Source organism: Daktulosphaira vitifoliae, unplaced genomic scaffold (genome assembly GCF_025091365.1).
Source record: "Daktulosphaira vitifoliae isolate Bord-2020 unplaced genomic scaffold, ASM2509136v1 Scaffold_3, whole genome shotgun sequence".
NCBI lineage: Eukaryota > Metazoa > Arthropoda > Insecta > Hemiptera > Phylloxeridae > Daktulosphaira > Daktulosphaira vitifoliae.
This window is the reverse complement of record NW_026099574.1, coordinates 21,333,220-21,351,865: the sequence shown is the minus strand read 5'-3', so window position 1 is coordinate 21,351,865 and position 18,646 is coordinate 21,333,220. Positions and strand designations below refer to the sequence as shown.

General features: G+C 24.2%; 1 protein-coding gene across 12 annotated transcripts in view; it reads right to left on the bottom strand.

The window, feature by feature from the left end:
• LOC126901008 (cAMP-specific 3',5'-cyclic phosphodiesterase) overlaps nucleotides 1–18,646 on the bottom strand; it is a 323,154-nt gene that overhangs the window by 5,806 nt on the left and 298,702 nt on the right. For 11 of the 12 annotated variants that reach the window (XM_050677100.1, XM_050677101.1, XM_050677106.1 and 8 more), the window contains 3 exons: nucleotides 11,900–12,001; nucleotides 10,249–10,313; nucleotides 363–475 (listed from right to left, as the gene is read on the bottom strand). In XM_050677100.1, coding sequence (XP_050533057.1) covers nucleotides 363–475; nucleotides 10,249–10,313; nucleotides 11,900–12,001 — 280 coding nt within the window. Of the gene's footprint in view, nucleotides 1–362; nucleotides 476–10,248; nucleotides 10,314–11,899; nucleotides 12,002–18,646 lie in introns of those variants that run through there. The other variant, XM_050677108.1, reaches the window with a different exon arrangement.

Genomic DNA, 18,646 nt, shown 5'->3' with positions numbered 1-18,646 from the left:
TAATTAATAAATCTTAAAGCCAAACTTAAATGTAAAATAATACTTTTTTATTTATTTGACCTTTAATATTGGTTTAAGCAAGTTCTCATATAAAATATTTTTACAAGAATTCAATTGTTACTAATTATAGTATTATTATATTAACAAAACTAATGAAATGGTTACTTTTTTTTAATTTATTATCTTGAATATTAAATGTATAGATCTAATTTGAAAATCTAATGAAATTTTACTCTGTACAATTATTTTTACTGTTTTGCAACAATTATTTTTTAGTATGTACTAAGTATTTAAATTTTTTTCAACAAAACAGTTAAATAAATAGTTAATTTTTTGATAAAAAAAAATTAAACCACAAATACCTTAGATGAAGCCATGTCTGAAACGGATCTGTGCGTTTGGATGGTTTCAAGTTGATCCAAACACCAATCCAGTTCTTCGATTGTCTCAATAGACATTTTAAGGTAGGCATCATCTAAAAAGTAGAAAAAAAAGATGTTAGAATTTTTATTTTATAAATTTGATGAAGGACAAGTAAGTTTTCGGTACAAGTTTTTGTGTAAATATAAATTTAAGATGATGAGAATGTCTTTAACCGCTAATAATATTTAAAAACAAAATTTTATTTCTTTGAAAAATATATTAGAATATATAAAATAAATATAATTTTTGATATAATAATTGCAATTTTCTTTCCTATTGTTCTCGTGATTTAATTATAATTAAAACAAAATTTTCAAGACCTAATCGTCGTCAACCTTGTTGCGAAATATATTTTAAAAATTATTTGTTCATATATTGCCAAATATGTCCTATAATTAATTTTATAAAATGAAATTAAATATTTTTTTTCTTTGATTTATAAGACATAACACAGTTTCATTAATATTTCAGAGAATTATTCTATAATATAAAATTGTATCAAGAAAAATATAATTATATTGTGATAAATTGACAACAATGAATGATGTAAAATTGATAAGTGGTGTATAGTTTGTCAAATTTTATGAGAATTAATAAATAAAAAATACATTAATATTTAATGTTTTGAGCGTTGACTTATGTTTGTATTTTTTCAAGAAAAGTATAAATATAATATTTTAAATATTAAAAATAATAATTCTCATCAATGTTAAATTTTAACTTACCATTTATAAATACAAAAATATTTTTTGACTCAAATATAATGAAAGCTAATGATATAAGAAATTAAAAAAATATTTGAATTTAAAATTACTCGAGCTTATAATTATTTGAAATGTCACGTAAAAAAGTTCAAAATAAGATGTTTACGGAAATCTTAAGTTTAATTGACGTGAAACCCGCAAGTATAAATTCTAGAAATGATAGCAATTTCGTCAGTAGTGACGAAAAAACAGTAGAATAGTAATGAAAGAACAGAAGTACAGCCTGAAGAGTAAAATAATTAGAAAGTAGTGATGGTGACATTAAATAAGACTCTTGAAAATGTAAGCCCAAAAGAAAACGATTGTTATTCAAGAAAATATATAATAAAAATTATTTTTTAAATTGTAAATATATGTGATAATTTATGATTATATTTTAATTCATTAAAATTTTAGTGAATAAAATTATTAGCACAGTGTATTTTATAAATAAAACAATTTAACACTAAAAATGTTTAAGTTAAATTAAAAATTATGTAACATAAACAAGAATCTAGAAAATAAAGGACTACTAAGGTAATTAAACAATCGTATTGTGTATAATAAAAAATATGATATAGGAATACATCACTTATGAAAAGTGAACACATGAGATTACTTAAGTTTACATATTCACAGAAGTTAAAAAAGTTATTAAATAGCAATAATTAATTAATTTAATCTTTATAATAAGTATTTTTGGGTTATAACATAAAAAAGCTCAAAAACATGATTCTACTCGGCATTCAATTCAAATTTGAATTGAATGCTGAGTAGAATCGTGTAGACAGTACTGCAGGTTATTATTTACTAAATTTTCATTTCTAATTAAATGCTCGACAAACAGCAATTAAATCACTTATATAGATGACAGCTGTAATTGAACGTCAACATCATAATTATTTGGCGTATTTAAAAATAACATGAGTTTTACGAGTCACTGTACATTATAAAATAATTCGCATTCAATAATAAAAAGGTAAAATCATAAAAAAATCAGCAAAAATTTAGTGTAAAAAATAAACTTCAAGTCCAAATCATGTATTATTTTCATTGTAAAATTAATTTTGGTTAAGTATTCATTTTTTATTCAGTTACCGATTTTATGAAAACTATTTAAAAGCTATCTACACATGACATTATTCATGTATTATTTACTAATTTATTTTATATTTTAAAGTATATATTAGTACTTAATTTGTTTATAACATTTTTTTCGCTAGACATAAAACATGAGGTAAATTATTTATTGATGATGGCTGTCTTATTAAGTTTAGGAATCAAATTTAAATAATTTAATAACTCCAAAGTTTTTTGATGCAGAATGTGAAGTTATAATATGCTTTGAGCTCATTTTCAAAGTAATAAATTTTAGTAGGTTTTAGAAACTGAATGAGTTATTAAACTTCTTTTATGAAACACGATCAATAAAAGCATTCCTGACGTATTCTGTACAACCTAAGTAGTTATTTCTATACATTGCTTATACGTTATTTCTCATTTTATTCTTCATTTCCATAATTCATTTTTTAAACATGAAATCAATGAGAAAACTCATTTATCACCAAGTTTAGTAAAATAACTTTAGTAAACACTTCACTAAAAAAGCAATGTAAATTATATTAATAAGTTTTCAGTATTTCATCTTTAGTATTTTGAAAACAAACTGAAATTAGTTTACGTTTTAAGTAAAAATTAAATGAGTAGTTGGAATTTAACCTTTTAAGCTCATGAAATGCAGAGTTTTATCTAGTTCGGATATTAAAAAATTCCTATGATATTTCATTTCTGTCTCTTAAAATATTTTTATTTGTAACTAAATTGGTGACAACTGAAGAAAAAAGTTAATTTCAAAATTGTCTGCATGACGTCTTTTGCGGTATACGACAAATCAATTGGTTAGATAACATATTTTTTGAACACACAATTATTTATTGATTTAGATGAGCAATTATTTAATCTATATAATGTGTCATAATTGTAAGACTGAATTGCGTTATAATGTAATATTTCTATAAACTATACATTATTTATTGTATTATAAGTGATAAAGTAAATACAGAGAATATATTTTGAGAAACTTTTTATACATTTGAAACCAATGATATGACTAGTAAACAAAGAATGAATGTAAAGAACTTTCATTCTCATTTTTTTTTATGAACTATTATAATAACTAGACCGAGATATTTAAAAGAAAATTGGACAATTGTTGTTCGTACTTGATGCTTTGAGCATAAAGTAATTTATATTGAATGAGTACAGAACACAATGTTTAATAATTGAAAAAATTATTTTGTACGATTACAAATTGTACACAGAATACTTTTTTTATAATCATTACATTATTCTCATAGTATTGATGTATTTTGTTTGAAAAAAAAGTTTTACACATATTATTTTTAAAATAATAATAATTACTCTACATAATAACGAAGTTGTAAAACTATGTAAAATATCGCTCAAACTTTTTCGATTAGCTTTAATGTTCGAATTTTTTATTCTAGTTCAATATTAAAATGTTATTGTTTGTTTTGGCATCCATTCGACTGAACAGTAGAAGTAAACAAAACATAAAAACATGCCTTAAGATTAAACCATAAATGTATTTTTATATACCGAGAAGGTAGCATAATAAAATATATTGTTTTATTTTATAGGCAAATTATGATATTTTCATGGAAAAATCTCACATAACAAACAATAAAAAAAAAAAAAAAATTAATCGTGTTTTTTAATATTTAATATGAAATTGATTTTTATTCACAGTATTTGCAATTATATAGGTTTAAGTTATATGAATTTTTTTATTAAAGAAGTATAAAAATTCATTTGAACCATAACTTAGGATATAAAAACTATTTTATAAGTTTAAATTAATTTTTTTTCATATATCTAGATTGTTTGATAGTATTTACTGATGAAATAAGTCTTATTAACTAAAATGAAATGCTTTATAAAACAAACAAAATGCCTGAAATGAATGTATCGTTCACTACTGTATAATATCAATAATTCAATATTCATAATCGAATTTCGTAATGACTTTTGTTGTAAAGTGTAAGCTATGGAATAAAGAATAAAAAAGGGCTGCTGGCGTTTTAGTGTGTTTATCCACAAACAAGTCTCCTGATTAAAATCAGTAAACATGAATGTAAACTAAATTTTACGTATTGTCTATTTCTATAACATAATTATAATTTCAATATATTTAGTTACTTAAATAATTAGGGTGTTGTTCTAAGATTGATCTAGGACATTAAGTAATTAAGTGGGTTTCTCCAATCAATCTACCGTCTATTATTAACGCTATGACACACTTTGATCACTTTGATAAGAACACACAATTAGTTATTATTTGATACACAAACAATAGCGGATTATGGCGAATAATAATATATTAAACGTTACAACGGAGTATCTTTTAATATATTATTATTCATACATCTCGTATGCTGACAGCTTTTACGATAACCATGTATTTTTATATCATGCCACCATTTAAAAAGAGGTGATTTTTTGTCAGTTTTTTAAATCAATTTCAATATAACACTCTTAATTAAGGGCTGAGTTAAAAAACTAAAAATATATATTAAAGGGTTTGATATTTGATTGAGATGGGTGTAAAAAGAAAAGTAAACGGATAGTTCTCAAACATGTGAAAAACTCATAAGTAAAACGATCATGAGCGTTGTAGAAATAATGGACCAGATATTTATTTGATGTGCAAAATCCATTTTATTTGTATTGCTGTACATTTACCAAGAGATACATGTAAGTTTTTATACATAGAATCTGATTACGTTGAGCTACAGAATAGCTTAGATCATTGAGGTTTTTGGTGTATATTTATATTTCGTACATTTTGCAAGCTTATGAAAAAATGCGCCAAAATTCGTTGATGTGTTTTTCAAGATTAAAACAATTTTTTAACAGTAAAATAAAAATAAAAAACCCCAACAGACAGAATATTTTTTAGTTTCGTTTTCTTGTCCCTTTTTTGTAAGTGAACACAAACAGAAATTTGAGGGCAAGCACAATTCTAATTTTCATTAGAGAAATAATAATTTTGTTAATGTTGTCAGTATATTTAGTAGTCAAAAACTTTATAATGTACTTACATTAAAAGCTCATAACATGATTAAAATTTGAGTGTTATTTGAAAAGCTGCTGTCGGACAAATCTTTCTATTTGTGTCGATATTCCTTTTGTATGCTCTTTAGGATTACTTAGCGTGACGTAAAGTCTTTGGTGGGTGGAAAGCTCAAAGGACGGTATTTGTATTGAGTACAAACTAAAGTTATTTCGCCAAATTGTGAGCATTGGGTTGGTTTGTAAAGAGAAAATAAAACCAGACGAGATTTCTTAATAAACGAGTAGATCTACACCGAAATAAAAATTCATAAATTGCGAATTACGAATACGTCAGTAAAAAGTTTCTTAGAGCGTATGATTTAGATATTTTTGTTGTACTTATAGATTACCAAAAGCGCTTACAAAACGCCGGTACTGATGTACAACCAAAGAAAATACTGTTTGTTTTCATCGATAATGTGAATAAGGCTATTTTGCGTTTTTAAAAATAGAAAAAGAGTCTTTTAATAAACTCATACATTATATTAGTAGTACGCGCTACTTTAAGTTTGCAGAAATCACCAGTATAACAATAAAATATGAATTACGGAAAATTATAGACATCTAATTAAATTGCCCGCATACATATGATACTAAATATAATGTTTATTTGAGAACCCGTTCGAATCACTGTATAAATATAATCTTAATTTACGCACAAGCTCGTGTATAAGTTAAATAAATACAAATAACATACAGTAAGAATATACGATATTTAGTTAGCAATCAAGTTATTAAGACGTTACTGAATTGATATGTCTGCTACTAAAATTTTGTAGAAGTAACGAAGCTTGAGATTTTGTTTAATATTTGAGGTGAAAACACTCCTTCTTATGTATACGAATGTACAAGGTAATGTTGATTAAAATGAAATACATTGAGTATTGGCAATAGATCTATTTGCTTAAGACAACAAACATTTTTGGAAATTTATGAACAATTTTCAATTAAGTAGATATCAATATGGATCATAATCAGCATTATTAATATTTTTTTTTATTTTCTAATCTGAATAATAATTTTCAGTATTTGAATAAAAAGTCGTTGTTGAAAATAAACTAAAAAATAAATCTTTTTTGACATTAAATTTCTACTAAATTGAAAAAGTGTATTAATTATGTAAAATATTAAAAATTACTAGACATCTGAGTAAATGTAATTCGGTGCATATCAAAAAATGAGCTTATGATAAATACTGAAGATTTTTGTAATATAATTGCTTGTGGCAATTAAATATTATGTTAATAATAACTGTTGATTTTGATTATGATATAATTATTTGAATGTTGCTTATTAAAATTGAATTAAACAAGTATACTTATTACTGACGTTAAGGGTAATGATACCTAATAAATAAATTCAAAAGTGTTTTAATTGCTCAAGGCACATACAATAAATAATACGGGTGTACTTGTAATTTGATAGATTTAAATTAATGTTTTATGAGAAACAGTTTATTTTCAAATTAAAACTATGGTGTTGAATTGTGTATAATGATTCATTTATACCTAAAATAATATCAAATAAGATATTCGTATATTTTATTGATTTTAGAAGTCAATTATTTCACCTAGTCATTCAGAATGATGGATCACCGAAATTTTGATAAATTAATAATTGGAATTTGTGATAATTTTGTATTCAGCAAACAAAAGACTAAATGAAAATAAAAACTAAAGACTCGAAAATTATAATTAATCTTAGTTAAATCAATACGTCCTGCAAATAAAAACTTACGAGTTTTTATTTATTAATTTCATTGATAATAATAAAAAAAAAAGTGAATATTAATATAAATTATAATTTAAACAACTTGTTCAGTGTTAACTATTGGTTTTAACATCCCTGAAATTTAAAATCAAAAGAATATTTAAATTCCTAGTAAATAGTGAAGTCGATTTGGTACATAACATAAATTGAATGTTCTAAGTATGTAAAAGTCTTCAAATAATTTCAAAACGTATTGTATTGGGTTTAAAATAAAGCATTTAGTTTGCTAGCTTGTCGAAGTTTAATGGTAAATGCTATAAATAACGGAGATATAAAATCATTAACGATGGGTTATTTATAAAACTGTACTCAGTTGAAATAATTTTGACTGAAGTGGAACAGAAATATACTGAACAATGTATTCACAAGAGTAAACATTTATCATACTTAAATCAAAGAACTTAAACAACAATATTAATGGGGTAAAATGTGTTAATTTAAATTTATATTATTCTCACGTTTGTATTGAATTCAAGACATTCAGTTTTGATTTTAAATATCTATAATTTTGAGTGATATAGCATATAATACACTACAGTGCATTTGATGATCATAATATACTATAATTAATATAATAAAATGGTGTACATAATGTGTTCGGGGGCTAATTAAAATCCATAGACCAAAAATAATAGTGTATAGACAAATGCAATAAAATGAAAACGTTGTTTTCCTCATTTAACCTCATGTTTGTATTGTTTTCTGACATAATAATGTGATAAATGTCGTGTAACACACATACTACATAAGTTACCAGCCGATACAGCTGCTGAATGTTGTAAATTGTGAAACATGGAATTGAATATAAAATTATAATATTAAAATCTCAAAGTACTTGTCTTATGGCAATTTAGAAAATTAAAAAAAACAATTAATTACAAAGGTAAAATTATCTCTAAAATTATTTTTGACACCAAGTGTTTCGAGTAACTTATGACGTCTATAATATTAATATATATGATTCGGAAATATTTATAACATATTGTTAATGTGTAAGACGCATTTGAGACGAACAAGAAAGATAAGTTTCTCGATTGCACAATGATTGCAACAATTCTGTTTGGTTTGAAGCGTACAATTTATATTCTGATTGAAAGTTATTAAAAGTATTTTCAAATCAATTGAGAATTGATAAAAAATCTATTGATATAAAGTTTCTTAAATGTTTTAGAGAACTCAAGTTAATATAATTAACTAAATTAAATTAAATTTATCAGAAGATTCAAATGGTGTACTTCCAATAAAGAATAGAAAAAAGTTGCGATTCACTTTGGTGTTATTCAATTAAAAATAAAACATTTTTCTAATCAATATTTGAAATATTTTTTATAAAACATAAATTTTAAGTCACTTTTGAAAAAACAAACTTTAGAATCGTTTTATTTAACTGTAATCAGCACAGTATAACAATTTAAAAAGATTCAATCGGTTTATAGAGTTTCACAACATGAACAGGATAGTGGAAATTATTCTTTAATTTTTTTTTTATATAACAATAAATATAAATATAAAATATAATATTTATACAATAGGAAATATATTTTACTTACGTTTTACCATGAATGAACATGCAATGTTTTTTTTATAAACTTTAATTTAATTTACATTAAGTTTCTTGACTATGAGGTTGTGACAAAGACTTTTCCCATATTTCAAAGTAAAATAATTTTGTTGTTATTGTATTAAAGCATTTACAAAAGACTAATGAGAATTAACGGGGCCAATCAGTTTCTTTAATAAATTTCAATTTTGTCAACATGCACATTATTTGCGAACAGATTTAAAATGTATACAATAGATATTTAACAAAGTTATTTTTAAGATAAATAATAGTTTTTTATTTTGAGCAATCTAAAAAAGTTAAACTGTTAACATATGTATAAATATTATGTTACATCTCCAGAAGTAGATAGGTGGCAATAATTGTACTCAGTGTACTGCTACCTAATAAGTTTGAGTGTTTGGTTATCTATGTTTCTGCTGAAGATAACACTTGTTTCCCAAATGACAGTTGTGTTAACATGAACTTAGTTTTCAAATTAGACAATATTACAACTATCCCATATTATACACTTATTATATTTTACAATGTATTATATGTCATATAATACATTTGTTACACTTATATATTCACGTTAAATTGTCTCAATCCAGTGAATTGATCAAATGACGTCAGAAATTACTCTTATGTTTATAGTATATATGTATTTATAATACTGTTTTATTAAATAATGGATTTTTTTATGTAATTATTTATTATTGTGTATCATTTTCATCTCTTAAGCCAACTAATTAGGCTCAGCTCTATCTTACGATTTGACAGGAATTTACAACTACTGTCAACCTGACGCAACCTCATTATTAGCTAAGGGAGTCAGTATGGGGGTAAGAAGTATGTCACTGTTCCCGGATGGGTGACCATCCTGAAACCAACAGCAAACACCGCAGCTAAAAATCTGCGCTCAGGTGGTAACTGAATGATCTACTGCGCCACACCAGACCTCCAATTAATTATTATTGTGTATAAAATTGATTTGATCTAATGATTACATTCCATTAAATTTGATGTATATAGTAAAGAGTAATAATACTTGTAATAATTAAATAAAAAAAAAAAATTACACTGCCTTAATAAGAGAATAAAAATATCATTGGTTAAACGTCTATTCGTTATCAAAAATAAGCAACATTATATACGTATTTCATATAAAATATATATAACATGCTTTGTTTGGTAAAAGGTCCGGAAATTATACAAAAATAATTTAAAATAAAGAATCTTGTATTTTATTCAGGATTTTTATGCTTATTTAACTCTCAATGATACAGCTTTTCATTTTATTTAGAAAATAAATCTTAAGTAATGTTACTTTAATTAATTTTTTGATCCAAAGTGATTATTATTATAATATTTTATTTTGCACGTCATCAAAATGCAAGTGCTTAATTGTATAACATTTTCTTGAGTATTAATAATATAGAAAAACGTTCGATAAAGCTCTAAGGAGATTGGTTACTAACAAACAATGAATAGCTCAAAAATAAATCAATACGTAAGTCATCGGTATGTATATTATATATACATCACTTATACATTGTATAAGTGATGTACAAACCATTTAAGTATTTATTTATATTTTTAAATCAACAAAAAACTACAAGTAAGAATAAACCTTACCTCCAGGATTGACTACTCTATTTTGCGGTGTGTTATTGCCAGTGGCTCCGGACGACCTTCGAGATCTGTTGATAAATAAATTCATAAATTTTTATAAGGTAAGATGTACATGCTATTTATTATTGTCATCGAAATCGAAAATGATATAGAATGAATTTTTTTTTGTCAACGTGTAATTAGCGGAAGTATACTGTGTAATAGGTATATCTTTAATCAAATTATGAATAGAAAAAAGTATCGACTTGTAATTTAAAATATCCATTTTTTAATGGATATTTTGAAAAGGATTTTTCTTTTTTATCCAGACCGTAGTTTTCGATTTTTATTGGTAAATCAATATAATTAAAAATCGAAGTTTATATTTGTGTTAAAATTTTAAAGAAGAAAATAAAATTTCCCTTGGTATACATTACAGAAGACCGTGACAACACGAAATAAAAAAGTTTCATTTCAATAACTTGATTATTAATAATTCTTTACAGTTATTATGTCTAATGCATAGTTAATACCACTATAAATAATTACTTTTTACAATTTTTATTTAATTAAAGTTTTAAACTAAAATTTTGTCAAATTAGTATAGTTAATAAGATAATGCATGAAAAAAAAAATTAACTTCAACTCGTTTTATAAATTAAAATAACAAGTTTAATTCAATTACAGAAATAAAACAATGAAATTAGATACAGTGTAATAGAAAATTGATGAGTATTTTAAGGAATTCAAATTATTATTATTACTAACATATTTGCATATCTTAGCCTTCACGGTATATTCAAATGTGGATACTTTAATAATGAGGTATTAGTACAGATAACAAAAATTATCATTAGTCATCAGTATTTAAATTTTTTTTAGATATTTTAGAGATTGGAGATAAAATTACAGTTTAGTGAAATAATTTATTTTTCTTTCATTAAATAACAATAAATTTGACACCAGATAAATGATTTTACAATAAATATACAACTAAACTATTTTTAGGACTAAAATTAGAATAATTATTTTTAAAACAAAATACGATAGTGTCATCGTAATGCTCAAAAAGTTAATTAAATTAAACCATAGAAATAATTTCATATTTATGGAAAAAAATAGTTAGATATTTCGTACTAGTACTACATGGTAAGTGTTTTTAAGATATTTGTTAAGTACTAAAACAGTCATTTTATTTTTCTAACATAAATAATTCTACTTAGAAAAATATTCTATGAAAAAAGATTGATTCATATTATAATATTATTATTATTAAAGATCAAGTATTTCAGAGAATTTAAAATAAATAATAGAATAGTTGTCTGTATACATTTTTAAACGAATTACCAGTGTTTTTGATTATTTTGTGATGTTACTTCTGTTTTTTATCACAATATTTCCATTTTTTTATTATAAGAAAACTCACAAGTATCTATTGTTCTGAGCTACTAGTAAAATATTTTATATGACTAAACATTTTGAACCAGTTACAATGTTGTATTCACTCTCTTTTTTAAATTATTCTCACACATTAGGACTTTAATTACAATATAATTAATATTAATATCATTTTATTAAATAACAAAATTAAAAATTAAAGTATTTTTTTAGTTATAGATGACTATATTGTTCAATAAATGTTACAAAATATTTTTATATAAAAATAGAAACTTACTTTTGTGTGGGTACGTTTGTAAGGCTTAAGAAGTTGTTGCGAACACTTCGCAGACTTGCTAATATTTGCGCGAATGGTGTTACAATGAGATCTTCGCCATGACTAGAAAAAAAAAATTAAAAAATTATAAACTAGTAATTGAAGTTATTAAATTTGAAAATACAATAATTAAAATGATTTTCAGTTTATAGAGCTAAATTGTAAGCTATCTATACATATGACTACAAAGGTTCTATAACTATTTCACAGACAAATTAATACTTTAATTTATATGTATAATACGCATGTCAACGTTTTGAAATGTTAAATACACATATACAAATTATATGGTGGTAAATATCGATTAGCGAACGTTAAATTGTATTTTAATTGCATAGTCGTTTAATACAAATAGTATTGTTACCTCATAAAATACAGATAAAAATAAATTTATTATTTGTGAGTTCAAAACTTTAAACATTTTTATTTATTTATCGATAATTGTATACATACTCTTGTTAGAAAATAATGTTTACCATACACTTTATGTACAATAAAACACAATAGATACCTGCTACAGTCAGCTTTAATGATCAACTTTGGGAAATCTTACCGTGGTAAAAGAATGTATATCATCACGAAAACTTGAAATTTGAAAAAAGGGTTGTTGAAAATATGTAAGTAATTTATTGAGATGAAATAAGGAAGTTTTAATAATTATTGTTAAGAGTTATACAATAATTCACTGTAAAACAATCATATTTTAAAGTGATGGAAATATATTTCAAGAGCGGATTATTAAATGGAATAAAGAACAGGAATTAAAGTCGAGTTTTATAAAAAGAATATCTACCACGAATATAACCGAAAACAAGTTGATTGTACTTGAATCATCAAATGTCGATTCAGAAAATTCAATAAATTAATTGAACAAAAAAAGATAATTTAGATCTTTTGTAAAAATTATGCAGCAACTAATGTTAGATTTTTTTGCATTATTTTCTGCAAGTTTTTACAAATAACCATACTAATAAAAATATCAAGTCATATTACATTTTCATTTAAATTACAAATGTAAAATAAAAAATGACAACGAAATAATTATTTTTCAATTTCACAGGTATAATATTACATATATCGTCGCTTGAAAATGAAACGGTCTAACGCAAATAGATGATTTTTAAGTAGACTGGTTTTAAAAATAAAATTATCGTATAGTTATATAGAACTTTTAATTTTAACTTACTAAATAATGAGTGTTAGTACTTCATTTAAGGATTAAAACATGTGTAGATATTTTTTAAATTTATTTATCGAAAACAAATTTTTCTAAAAATGTTTCATTAGAAACTTTGTATTCTGAAGTGACAACATATGAATCAAATGGAAATAGGAAGAACACTGGCATATTTTCACTACTTTGACATTTATAGTGTGGAATGTTATCATATCATAATGTACAGCTTTTTGAGTTGCTGCAGGCAAATTCGCTTATTCAATCTTTATTGAATTGCATGTACATTTTTCTGGGAGTCAGACGTTATTATTATATACATTTCATAGCACTTTAATAGATACACACTAAATCGATAGGATTTTACCGAGAAAGGTAATAAATATGAGCATAACAATTTTTTGAGCTTCCGGAATGACATTTTTTCTATTTTTACTCAAGATACAATTGAAGTGTGAGATAAGTAATTTCGAGATTGAGAAAGTAAATGACAATTTCGGTGTCTGTTTTGGTAAGATTAGAACGTAACATTTTTTATACTATCATGAATGACATAAGTTAAAATATAATTATCATTTACTATAATTTTTACAATAAATTATGTCATATAGAATAGGTCAAAAAAAAAAATTAACTTATAAGTGTGTTTGATTTACTATTTCAAAAAAATAGATTTTCATATCAATACTAAATGTTAAAAGTTTATCCTAAAAGAAAATATTTTAACTAATTTAAGAAAATTGATATTTAAGTTGGTTAATTGTTTTTTTTAGAAAAAGCCACGTTTTGAGTGACCCGTATAAAATATTCTGCCTACTTTAGCTACAAAGTTGTAATAAATAGTATAAATAATTTATCATTATACACATTTATATACAATAACAGTTATATAATTACTGAAAATGTTACTATTAAATAATTAAGGAAATAAAACAGTTTATTGTTTTATTTAAATAAAAGTAAAGTAACAAATTACGGTTTTGAACCAAATAAGATTTTATCATACTAAGAACTTATTGAAGTTTAAATTACTTTTTAATTATTCTATTCGAATATCTGTTTGGAGAAACTATTATATAATAAAAATACAATTGGTTGTTGGTAGAACTTTATGGTTATTATTTAATCAATAAAACGAGCCGGAAAATTATTACAAGTGAATAATTTGATTATTTTAAAATTACATTATTCTTAATATTTTAAAAACGGTTTAAATGTTACATTTAAACTAAATCCATTAGAAAATCCAAAGTTCAATCTAAAAATGGTTAAACTTTGGAGTAAAATTGGGAACGTTTGATCTAAAAAGAAATGCTCTCAACTACCTAGTAACGCACTTCTGACAAAACTATTTTATACATCGACAGACAGGTTACTTGCACTTAGGTAGTGACACAGGTAGTTATGTACAAAATCGATTTCAATTACAAAAAAAAAACATAGTCACCACTTTATCGTCTATAAAAGTGTGTAGAACACAAAAATAAACCTTTGATCTCTTTTACAAAATATACCGTTCACAGTCGCGGTAGGCTGAAAAATATTTAAGATCAGCCATTGTAACGAATAGGCCACCATACATCTAGTTGCGTTACTTTTTTTCTGAAACCCAATAAGTGCTACTGGGATTTAAAAAAAAAAATAGGTTATATTCTGTTTAAGGGTGAACTCTAGATGGAAAAAAGGAAAATAAATAGTCAGGTTCAAACTTTTTGTTTCCGCGAGAACAAACATATATGGTCATACACTATTTCCTTCTCAGTCCTCACAATTTTGCACACTCTCGGAAAATAACATTTTCTTTTAGACGTTACAATAAAATGAAAGAATCAATAATATTTTTCAGCAAAAAATCTTTAAACGTTATTTAGAATGATTTACATGTAACTCACTTCATAAAATATGTTTAAATATCGATTATATTCAGTTTATTTTGATGTGTTATTATCAGTTTTGGAATCCATAAAATACACGTAGGTTAAAAGATATCATTAAATTTCCACAAAATGTATTGACTACATTTAAAAAGTATTACGACGTCGTAAGTATCCTAAACAGATACTTTTATGGCATGTTTATTCATTTATATGGGAATAAATCCAATTACAAACTAGACATAATTTATCTACATTTTCCAGAACAACATTTTGAAAGTTTTCAGAAATATATCAATAAAAATGTTCTTTAAAAGATATATTTCATTGAAAGAAGTAATCGTAGATTGAGTTATAGTTTCTATTTATTTACATCAATTTCTATTGCGATTTAAAATATTATCAACATTATTAATTAAAATTGTTTACGCATAAATAGCAACACATAAGGAAAATGACTTTATATTTCATTATTTATAAATTATTTGAAATTTCTTCCTTTGTGAGAGATAAAAAAGAAATTCACATTGTAGAAATTTGTTATTATGTGTGTCGTGAAATATATTTTTTGTTTGCATAGGCTTCGAAGCTTGATGTCTCTGTAAAAATATTTAATGGTTATAGAAGATCTACAGTATTTATTTCGAGCTCATTAAATTCAAAATATTAGTATAGAAAATTGTAACAATACCGTAACAATAAAGCCATTATTTGTATAGATGTTTAAAAATATAAATAGTGGTTGCTGAAAAACTGTCATTTAATAACTAAAGTTTGATAAATGAAAGTATATTACTATATTGTTAGCATCAAGTGTAGAAAAAAAATGTAAATTTTAAAATTAAGATTATAATAAAGAGAAAACATACGAGATCCTTGAGTTATATTCTCTAGCATCATTTATATCACAACTGTTATTTTATTATATCATAACTCGTATTTATAACATTTGCATAACACAACAAAATGTAAAATAAATACAAAATTTATAAAAAATTTTTAAGACGCCATTGAAAATTAAAAACGTAGTAAACGTCACGTTTCGAGTAAAACTTAGTAATATGACTTTTATTTCAAAAGAAAATCTAGTTTATTGGTATAAGTACTATTTTTGAATAACACTAAAGATTAAAGTTTATGCTTTACGGATAAATTTCAAGAAGCTAGTTAAAAATATAAGGCATGTGATGTATGTAAACATTTCAAAAGTCAAATTACTTTTACGCTTACCTAAAATAAAAATAAAATTGGACCATATTCAGAGTGTGTCGGAAAAACAATACCGGATGAATGATAAGAATACAAAACCGCAATTTACCTTACTTGTGCTGTGTAGAATATTTTAAGTATATTATTGGAACAAATGAGTTTCAATTTTTCAGTTTATAAACTACATTGATAGAATTTTAAATAACTGTATAAAAACAAATTTAATGTGTTTTAAAATATGAAAGGTAGTACATACTACTATTTTATTATAAAAAATGTGTAAAAAAATTATTTTAACGATAAAATAAAATAGTTTTGATGATATTTTGAATGAATTACAATCTCTACTGATGCTATAACTTCTTAAAATTTAAAGAAATATAATATTCATTACAAAAATATTTGTTTATAAATTGTGAATATATTTTTGTTTCACGTTATTTGGTCGCAGTAAAATGAACGCGCGTCATAAGAGACAAATAATTTGGTCGCAGCATTTTTATCGCAACACAAAAATGGCGCCAATCATATAAGCACAATAACAATAGTAAGAATGTTAAAATAATGTTTTTAATTAGTATGCTCGAGTCGTATGCACTATCATGTCTTTGATAAATAAATTATTTAGGTGATATAACATACGTTTAGCCGAAAAAGTAAATATTTATTAGTATATAAAAATTATATTCATCGAAAACAACATGATCGTACTGATATTCCAGATTATTTTACAGGAATACTGTAAGTAATAAACATTTTTTTACTCGAGAATAATTAGAGAAAAATTCTTATAGTAAAATGATCTCATTCCATTAGTTCACGTTTTTTTACCTGATAAAAGTTGAGATACATATCGCCGAATGTTTGAAACTTTAAATTCAATAAACATTATCTTAAACACAATTATTTATAATACACTTTGAAGAAGCCACTATGAATACTGTAATAACAATGCAATTGGAGGTTAGCATTTAAAAAGAAGATCAATTCAAAGTTGAATAAGCGATTGTTTTTCGATTTACCAATTAAACATTTGCTTCTACAGTTTGAAAATATACTGTTGAGGAATACTTAGGGAAATTGTTGGAAATTTCAAATACCCTTTTTATTACATTTGACAACTATATAACATAATTTTTATATAATAATTTATACTTATAATTTTACAATAAAAAAAATACAATTTTTTTATGCATCATTTTTCGTCCTATTATATTTAAACTATTTATTATTTGAAATTGACAATCTTCTATTTTGTATTCTTTTGGATTGAGCGGTTAAAATGCTTGCGACCAAATTACCTCGTTCTTATGATGTGCGCTCATTTTACTGCAACTAAATGAAATGGATCCATTATTTTTATTTCAATTTAACGCCTTGTATATTTTTTTATTCTTCTTTTTTTATGTCGCCTTTTTTTGCAAGTTAAATGATCAAAATATCTAAAGTATATAAAAAATAATAACGCTGTCGAACAGGATATTGTAATTTAAAAATAATTCTAAAATAAATAAATATTTTATCAGCTAATAAAAGTAACAGGGGAGGAAAATATACCTACTGTTGTTATGGAAAAAATTAATCGCAGACTTCTCGAAATAACGGAACAAATAATTAATACAAATTAAAAATATATCATTATTTAATATTTATAACGCCGTTTATTGAACGGATTGCGATGGTTTGCTGTTCATTGTAGCGATTACTATAAACGACTGCGTATAAACAAAACAAGCGCCGAACCTATTAATCATAATATACTTAATCACGTTTTTAATTGTCATGTATTGGAAACTTTAACACAAATGAATTTGCTCTTCTATTATTTCATTTGGAATAGAGAACAAGTTGCTTGAACTGCAAGATCTACCAAATGGAATTGAGTACAATGATTATTTCGAGGGTATACATTTTTTTAATTAGTTTTCAACTGTCTGTGAGTAATATTTATTTGCAATTTGATTTGAGAATTCCGCAAAATCTTGTCATTAATTTTAATATTACCATTTAAAATAAACGGCTTGGCGACTCGGTAGGTATTTACTGTGTGTGTGTTTATTGACTGAAAATTTAACAAGAACACATAACATTTAGTCTGTAAGACAGAATGCATCTTACAACTTGTAAAACGAGATGGTGGTTTTATTTTGTTTTAAACAGAGTGTGTTTTGTCGAGTTTTAAATGGTTTTAGTTTGAAATAAATATACTATAACAACATGCTGAACAATTCAAAAAGTCCAATTCAGTACAATTGGCTATTGACTATGAATATTTTTTTTAAAGTTGGCATTCAGAGTGGGTACAAAATTTTTTTTTTAAGTATAAGACTATTCAATGAGTAGTATTATAATTCATAATACATCAAACAGTAACCATAGTGTTAAGTTTGTTTTTAAACTTAGAAAATACCATCACAGAGTTGTTTCAAGTTTTTATGATTATTAAGTTCT